The sequence below is a fragment of the Alligator sinensis genome, unplaced genomic scaffold, assembly GCF_000455745.1.
Source record: "Alligator sinensis unplaced genomic scaffold, ASM45574v1 scaffold1164_1, whole genome shotgun sequence".
Classification (NCBI taxonomy): domain Eukaryota; kingdom Metazoa; phylum Chordata; order Crocodylia; family Alligatoridae; genus Alligator; species Alligator sinensis.
In genome coordinates, this window is record NW_005842225.1 from 1,482,760 (window position 1) to 1,491,437 (window position 8,678).

General features: G+C 53.3%; 1 protein-coding gene across 1 annotated transcript in view; it reads left to right on the forward strand.

Annotated features, from left to right (window-relative positions):
* Nucleotides 1–8,670, forward strand: part of USP31 (ubiquitin specific peptidase 31) — a 26,534-nt gene extending 17,864 nt beyond the window's left edge. The window contains exons 15-16 of the mRNA XM_025208258.1: nt 191–343; nt 1,407–8,670. Of these exons, the coding sequence (XP_025064043.1) occupies nt 191–343; nt 1,407–2,941 (1,688 nt within the window). The 3' untranslated portion in view covers nt 2,942–8,670. The remainder of the gene's footprint in view (nt 1–190; nt 344–1,406) is intronic.
* Nucleotides 8,671–8,678: the final 8 nt, after the last annotated feature.

Sequence of the window (8,678 nt, forward strand, 5' to 3'; positions counted from 1 at the left end):
CAGCAGTAGCTGAATGCATTCCCTCCCCAGCAGCCAGAAGGCTGCAGTCATGTAGGCACAGCTCTGGCTTCTAGGTCTTAGTGTTACAGTTGAACCACTTGTGACCTGTCACTGGCCTGGCTTGGAGGTGTGTGATGTGCAACTGGCTGGATGCTCCAGGTCTGATTGGGGTGCCTTGACCCCTCTGCAGGTTCCACAAGCTCGTCGCTGTGTGAGCACTGGGTGAGCCGCCTTCCTGGCAGCAAACAGCCCAGCATCGCCTCGGCAGCTTCCTCCCGACGCACGTCCCTGGCCTCGCTCTCGGAGTCAGTGGAGCTGGCTGGTGAAAGGAGTGAGGACGACGGTGTGTATGAGCCCTGATGCCCTGGGGGGAGGCAACCATCAAAACCTGTTGACTAAGACTGTGGTCCCTGAACCCCCCACCTCCCTGCAGCACAACAGCAGAATGCCTGGTCACATGGGGGAGGGCGGGACCCTCGCTGATCTGGGAGGACTGTGGGACAGTGTGTCCAGGCCCTGGAAGCTGGTGAGCAGCTCCTGATGCTCCATCCTGCACAGGGTGATGCTGACGGGTGCTCTCCTGGGGCGGGGGGACGACGACTGAAGGGCTTTGAGAGAAAGAAAGTAGAAGGTGAAACCTGGAGTAACTCCCCTGCCCCCTTCTCCCGCTGCTTGCAGCCCCCTGACCAGGTGCGTTGGCTGATGCTTCAGTCCCATGTTAGCATGTCACAGGCTGGGTGTGTACTGTTGGGGGAATGAAGAGGGTGCCCAGATCTAACAGTGAATGTGTTAATGTCTTAAGTAACCCCAGAGCTGCTGACTGCGCCCCTTTGTCCAGGGGCTTCCAGTGGTTCTGGCTTTGAGGGGAAGCAGAAAAGGTGGTGGTTGGATGAGGTTGGGGCCAGGGGGTCCCACTAAGCCTGCAGTAATAGTCCAGTGCCTCCAGAGTCGGGTACTGGGGAGCTTCCTCCCTCGCCCAGTTACTGCACCGGCTGTCAGTAAATCCCACTCTGTAGCCACCCATCAGGAAGAAGCCCTTGGCACCTGCTCCAGAGGAAAGGTCATGGGGAAGCTTTCGGGTTCCTTAAAATAAAAATGAATTTGTGAAACTGGACTTGGGGATGTGAGGACTTTCATATAGCACGTGCTTTAGCCAGCCACTTGCTCTAAAGGGCCAAGAGGAGGCTCTGGCCTTTGCATAAAACTCTGGAGAGAGCTGCTTCCAGCTGAGCTGTGGGGTGGACGGGCAGGCTTCTCTCCTTGGACTTGCTTTCGCTGCCTGTGCCCAGAGCTCTGTCCGAGAGGGGGACAGGTAGGTGTGACATGGGCTGTGTGCAGCAGGGGCCCGTGACCCATCTCCTGTCTGGCTTTGTCAGTAAGCAGCGTGTTGCTTTCTTCCCCTGCAGGTGGGTTTTCAACTCGGCCCTTCGTAAGAAGCGTCCAGCGCCAGAGCTTGTCTTCTCGCTCCTCCGTCACTAGCCCTCTAGCAGTGAGTGAGAACGGCATGCGGCCTTCATGGTCGCTCTCGGCGAAGTTGCAGATGCGCTCCAACTCCCCCTCCCGCTTCTCGGGGGATTCGCCCATTCACACTTCGGCCTCGACGCTGGAGAAGATCGGGGAGGCTGCCGATGACAAAGTGACTACCTCGTGTTTCGGCAGCCTGCGGAACCTCTCCAGTAGCTACCTGGAGCCGTGCGACGGCAGCCGGCGAGAGCACAAAGCCACGCGCAGGGCCCCCCTGGCTGTCATGGAAGGCGTACTCAGAGAGGAGCCTGTTGCACGGACACCCAGCTCGAGCCTCCCAGAGGCACCTGGGAAGAGCGCGGGGCAGGTGGACCAGGGTCATCCTGCCCTAGACGCCTTTGACAACAACAATCAGATCGCCTTTGTGGATCAGAGTGACTCTGTGGAGAGCTCCCCTGTCAAGGAAGGGAAAACTCTCAATGGGACAGTGGCATCTTTAGAGAAGGCAGAGAGCACCCCCAAGAAGGCTCCCCACTCCAAAGGAGCTCCTGAACCAGACAAGAGCTTGAGGAAAGGAAGGACGGCCTCGTCTAGCCAGGACTCCTCGACCTCCCACCCCTCGCCCCCGCCTTTAAAGAGCTCTCAGAAGGTGTGCCGTTCCAGGAGCAAGATGGACTCCTCCCGGGCCAGTGGGCGACATGCGTCCCCTGCCCCCAGCCAGGTTAGGAAAGAGCCTGGTCCCAGGACACAGGACACAGGGTCATCAGCTCATCAGAAACAGAAGTCGGTTTCTTCTCCCTCCTCCGCAGCTGCAAAGAAAACCACGTCCGGTTCGACAGCGAGGGGTCCCTCTGGGAAGAGCAGGACGTCAGATCGAAGCCTCAGCAGGGAAGGCTCCAAAATAAGCCTCGGTTCAGACAAGACAAGCATCACGACCAGCTCCAGAACCAGCTCCCCGCGGGTCAGCCACTCCCGGAGTGAGAGCAGGACGGCAGAGAACAAGCACGTGCGCAGCTCCTCCATGGCCAGCCTGCGGTCCCCCAACACGGGCACACGCTCAGGCCTGAAGAGGGACAGCAAGTCGGACGACAAAGGCCTGTCCTTCTTCAAATCGGCCCTGAGGCAGAAGGAGACCCGCCGCTCAGCCGATCTGGGCAAAACCACGATGCTCTCGAAAAAGACGGCAGGGGGCTCCTCCAAGTTGTGTAGTAGGACTGCAGTTGAGGACAAGTCGGAGAAGAGCAGTCTGCCCCCGTCCTCTCAGCCACCCCCCAGCCCTGCTGCAAAAGAGAAGCTTTCCTCAAAAGATGTCGCACCCACCAAGCATTCTCTGCTTTCCAGCCGCAAATCCAAGTCTTCCCAGCCTGATCCTGGAGCCCAGTCGCCTGCCAGTGGCAAGCAGTCTGCTGACAAGTCATCAAAAAAGTTACCTTCCAGCATGCAAGTGTCTGCACGGCCTTCTCTGAAACCTCAGTGAGATGCTGCGATCCAGGTGTTTTTCTTTCTTCTGCTGAGAAGCTAATTTATTCTGAGTTCTTGTTTTTTGTTCATGTGCCTAATGTGAGTCTGAGGAGAACTGAACTGCAAATTGTCAAAGCGCCTTTTGATTCTGCCATCAAACCAAATAGCCACAGGCGGCCAGTGTCAGTACAAGCAGTCTGGCTGGAGTCATTGTAGAACATGAATGCAACTGTCCCATAGCATTTATACAGAAGTCTCTTTGTAGAAAAACGCAACAACTCTCTTCAGACACTAGGTTTAAAACCTGTAACCCAGTCGCACTGTAACGAGCGTGCTTTGTAGAACTGTGAACTAATATTCCTTTGGTTTACGCCCAGCAGGCTCCGTGCACGCTGACGCGTGGCCTTGTTCTGATCTGCGGAAGATGTGAAGGGAACTGTGGAAAGGAGAGACTGCTGCTTCTTTGTGCTCTCCCCCATTTTTTCAAGCTTTTTTAAGGGCAATATCTCAACACTAATGTTGTTTCTCAGGTATATACTCAGCCGGTATAGGAGGGATTAGCATTAGTGAACAGACTGGTCCAAAAGGTACTCGCCGTGTGTGTGTGTGTGTGTGTGTGTGTGTGTGTGTGTGTGTGTGTGTGTGTGTATAAGAGGTTTTTTTCATTCCAACAGACTTTAGTTTTATAAAGCATAACCTGCATTTTTTGTTGTTGCCATCCATGGAGACCTCAGTTTTGTCCCCTCTACCTCCCTTCTCCCTTTGAAGTGTTACACTAAACAACAGAGGACATCACTAGCCAAGTTGCAAGCCAGTAGCTAAGAAGGGTCCACGGTAGGAGGAATATTACAAATACCAAGGAAGACTGCTGTCTTCATAGATACTTGAATGGTAGTGATGCTGTTAGGACCCTCACTCAACTCCTGAGAAGAAGCATTTTCTATTGAGCTCATATGTGTAATTGTAGTGGTGTGAACTGCCTCCCTGATCTATAGGAGTAGTGTTTTGATGTCCAGCATTTGCGACTCCTTTGCTTTCTCTCGGAATGCTTTGAAAACCCTCTTCACATGGAAGAGGCCATGCCAAAAATCATGGAAAGCGTTTTGGCTTCTAGCGTAGTGCCACATTGTCTCCAACGTGTGTTTTCTGCTCGCTGACAGGTCCGGCTGAAGCCTTGAGACACCAAAATGGCTCCAATTCCCTGGTAGACAAGGACGGCTGTCAAGGTTAGAAAACACTACATCTAGCGCTGTCTTTGCACGCGCTGCCCCTCTGAAAGGTGGAGTCCTCAAGTTCTTTCATACCCAAGTAGAATTCTCTTTTCTTTATTTCTTGAGTTGCCATTAATATGTCATAGTCTTGCTAGGAAAATAACTGTCCTTCCCGTGTGGCACCAATCTCGTAGCCTGTGATAAGCTGGCAGATGGTAGTGAAGCAGTGCTTCTGTGTGCTTATCTCCGGTTCCCATTGCGTCCAAGTTAAGTCTTTGCCTATCAGATGATCTCTTCTGGCTCCGTGAGCCCCTGTGCAGACAGACATATTCGTTACCCTTTCCTGCTAAATACCACAGCAGCAAATGGCCCCGGAACAAATTGTTCTTGTTAAACATCTTGCTCCATCTCCTCTCTCATGAGCCTGTGTGTGGATGAAGCTGCTGGGGTCGCTGGCTGTGGCACCCAGCTGCTCTGACTGTTTTGCACCCAGTTCTCCAGCATAACCACAACAGGCTTTGAGAGGGGCTTATCCTCAGGGTGACCATCACCCAGGTAGTGCAGAAGACCTGTACATACAGTTGGCACGTGTGTTCTGCTGAGCCCTCTGCCACGTGAATGGGAACCTGGGGGCCAGGCAGCCCCAGGCTGCACGGATCTGACTGCGTCTCCTGTGGTCCATGTCCTTGGGAGCTGGAAGCATTGGCACCAGCCTGCAGTGCCCTCTAGCCTGCCCGGTGGGCTGTAATTTAAAATGCCAATGGAGCCACTTTTTTAATCTATTCCTGCTCCTGTGTGGTGTTTTCCCCTCACTTTGCAGAGCAGGAAGGGGTAGGAAAGCATTGGTTCTTCTCATATCCAGCTGAGCAGATGGGAGCTACTAAACGCACTTCTGCGGTGGCAACTGACTCCCTGGAACTTCGATATGGAAGCATTAATTGAAGGCCTTGTCTATATTAAGATCTTGCACCGCAGGTGCTGCTTCCTTCCAGCAGCTCTCCTAGCAGGAATCCAGTGTTAGTAGCTGGTGCTAACGTGGTTGGAGGCTTTCCATAGATGATGCCTCATTTTATGTGCTCTCAAATGAGGTGACATCACGCAGCGTGACCCTGGAATTGCTCCCTCCCCTTGCACTCTTGCTGGGGTGGCCTGCGCGATGCAGACGGGCACCGGGTCACGGTTTCTGAGCAGTGCATTTAGCCCCTGCGTTCCCTTCCTTGTTGAAGCAAATTTGCATCTATCTCTGAACATTTCTTATAGACCCAGGCCCATCCAGTGTGCAGGTACTGTGGCGATGAGGATGCTCCGTGGACACTGGCTGTGATGTCAGAATGGGAATAAGAAGTTTCTTGATGCCAGAAGTTCCAACAGCACACATTAAAAGCAACAGTTGCCTCCTGGGAAAGGGGCAGTCTTGACATCATCTCTGCTAGCTCCCAAATCTTCTGCCTTTCTGGAAGTTTTACTAGACATGGGTCACTACTGGCACCTCTGAAAACAAGGACTGTGATGTGCACAGGCAGGCGTGGGACTGACCGGCTGGCTTTGACAACATTGCCATCTTTCCTTTCCTCTCCCTTTTGGGGAAGAGCGTACTGATGAGATCTCCCCCTGCATGAGTGATGCTGCTGTCCTCCAAGTGCAGCCTGCCACAGGAATGAGCCCCGGCTCACAGGATGGCCCTGGTCGTTAAGACCTTTCCCAGCAGCCTGCTTTTGGCTGGGCAGGCTCAGCTGTACAGTAAACCCATGCAGGGGTGGGGGGGTTGGGTGCAGCCAGTGGCCTTTTACAATAAGGTGCACGTATGTGGGCAAATCCAAGCAGGTAGGTAGTCACCGGAAAGCAGTCTGTCTTCACGGGCATGTGAAATGCATGGACAGAGCTACGGGGAAGGTGTTGTGACCATCTGCTGCCGCTGCTCTCTGTAGCCTCTGCCCTTTAGGCGTTCTGGATTTCCAGCACAATGTGAAAGTTTTTGGTCTGTGATGCCTAAACTGTTGGCACTTCCGGACCAGAACCGTTGTGCCAAGGAATCCAAGCTGAACGCTGGACTGTAATCCCCGACTGAACGGGGGCTCGGAGGTAGACGTTTCCAGAGCAGCCTGCAGGACGCTGGAGGCGGCCCGTGACGAGTGACGTTGCCAGTCTCTTCTCGCCTCCCCACCAGTCTCCTTCTCTCCTCTCCGGTGGATGGGAGGAGCAGGACCCAGCCGTGTGCGTGCTGCAGCCCAAATGCATCGTAGTGCAATGTTGAAGTGCCCTGGGCTGCGACTCCTTGAAAGCCAGCCTGGACTTGGCTTTGTATTCCAGTCCTGTCAATGTGTAGGCCTGGCCAGTCAGTCTGAAGCAGGGGCACGTGCGTGGTTTGTAGCAGTTTCTTTCTTTAGCTTTGGGTCTGAAGCAGCTTGGTGCTAGTGTGGAGATGTGACCTGCACAGGAGGCAGGGCCCAGCCCCGCCTGGAGCCTGGGAGGCCGTGCACTGGCCTCAATTCAGTGAGCAGCTGCAGTCCTGCTCCGTCTTGCTAGCGCGCTGCAGCCTGGCGCTCCTGCCCGTTTGCCTGGGACACGGTCTGGCCCCCGTGGAGGAGTTCGGCCCTGAAGGGAAATGCTGCGAGGTCAGAAGCAGTCGGTTGGAAGAGGAAGCTGTGCTGTAACCTCCTAGGTGCGAAATGTCTCAGCGAGGGAAGTGCGATCCTAGCCTTGTCCTCTGACGCAGCCCCCCGAGGGACCAGGGGGAGGGGCGAGAGCCCCTGGGGGGGCCTGATCCACGCTGTAGCCGTCTGCAGATTAATCCGGTGGGAACAAGCCCGCTTATGAAATTGTGTCGATTAAAAAAGACTCTAGTTTCTAGTCGCTCCTAATCCAAGAATCAGGAGAGCGGGACCTTCATCCCTCAGCTAGCTTCTTGCTCAAGCCATCTCCAGAGATTATTTTCACCCTTTGGGGGCTGAATTTTTTGGATCTTATTTCGTAGTAAGCAGATTATAAGTACATTTTTAATGAAGTGTATTATAGAGGCACCTTGTACTTTGTATCATTCACGTTTGATAGACGACTCTTTGATAAGCATCTCACTTTGGATGTATGAACTTTTAACCCTTTCAATCTTACACGGTCCACATGGCTAATCAAAGACCACACGCTTTCAGTAGAAAACTTAACGGCTTGGATACAGTACCTTTCCCTGCCTTCTTTCCATGCAGAGCTGTTTGCTTTCACAGCAGAAATCTGAGCATGAGCAACACCTTTTTCTGAAGCACCGGAGGCAGTTTTGCATGGCAACTCCGAATGCATGCACTTACTAACTATGCAAGCCACTAATGCAAACCATCGACCGTGCTGTTGGTATCGGAAGCTGCCAGGTAGACTCTGGAGCTTTGTCTTGAGCCTGTAGTTTTGTTTCCCAGTGCAGCCGCGTGTCAGCACATAGGAGCATGTAGCTGGTTTCTTGCTTTATTTGCACACCTTTGATGCTTTCCTTTGCAGAACTCTGGATTACTGACAAAGACTGGAGCACAGAATCAAGTCAAAGGAATCTGAAGGGTTGAAAATGTGAACAAACTGGTTTTCTATTTCGTTTTTTTTTTTTTTTTTTTTTTTAACCAGGACTAGCCTGATCTATGTTCTGTACGTAGCCTGCCACTTTCTGCACAGTTTCAATGACACGTGCTAGTACACGAGGAAGGGGAGGCTGCCCATAGCAGTGTGGACAGCAGAGAGACCACCAGGGAGTTTCAGGGTTGTGGAAGGGAGAGGGCTCCAGCCGCGGCACTGTCCGTCTCTGCAGCTAGGCTTTGGTACCTAGGCTTCTGCCCTCCCCAGACCCTGGCGCACTGCCCGCCTGCGTGCCCTTCTGCTCTTGCTTTAAACCCACTGCGCCCCTCGGGCTGCTCGGAGCCCTTCTCGTACGATCTCGGGTGTCGCTGCCAGTGGAGCGCGCTTGGCGGCACAGGGCTCACAGGTCTTGGCAAACGAGCTGCTGGTCTCAAGGCATCTTGCTTCAGCGCTGGCTTTCAGGTGGGCCTTTTCCCCGAGGGGGAATGGAGGAGCCAGTAGTCTTGCTTGAAAACTTGACTGTGAACCTGGTAGGAGATGCTGCCTCTTCCATTAACATCCTCTCCGACTCGGATGTGAGCTAGCAAGTGCCAGGCAGCAGGGACCCCCGTTCATGTGTGACATGCATCAGCCTCACTTCTTTTCTGGGCTTCTGTGCCAGGACCCCCTCCCGCCCCCCCGAGTTGAACAGCAATTGTAAAGAAGGCTTGCTTGGAGATACCATTCCAAATCATTTTCCTGTAATCCTCTTTGTATCTTTCCTGTCATTTGCCCACTAATCCGAAATAATTTGGCAGTATCTAATGTTATCCGTAGAGGCAACTGAAATTTAGTTTTAATCTGTGGTGAGCTGAAATAGTACATGGTTTTCCTGAATAAAAGCACCGCGAAGCATTTGTTACTCTTCGGAGCTTTAGTTTGCAGGATGAAGAGAAAAATGAATATATATGCAATTACCTCTTCTTCCCCCCCCCCCCCCCCCCCCCC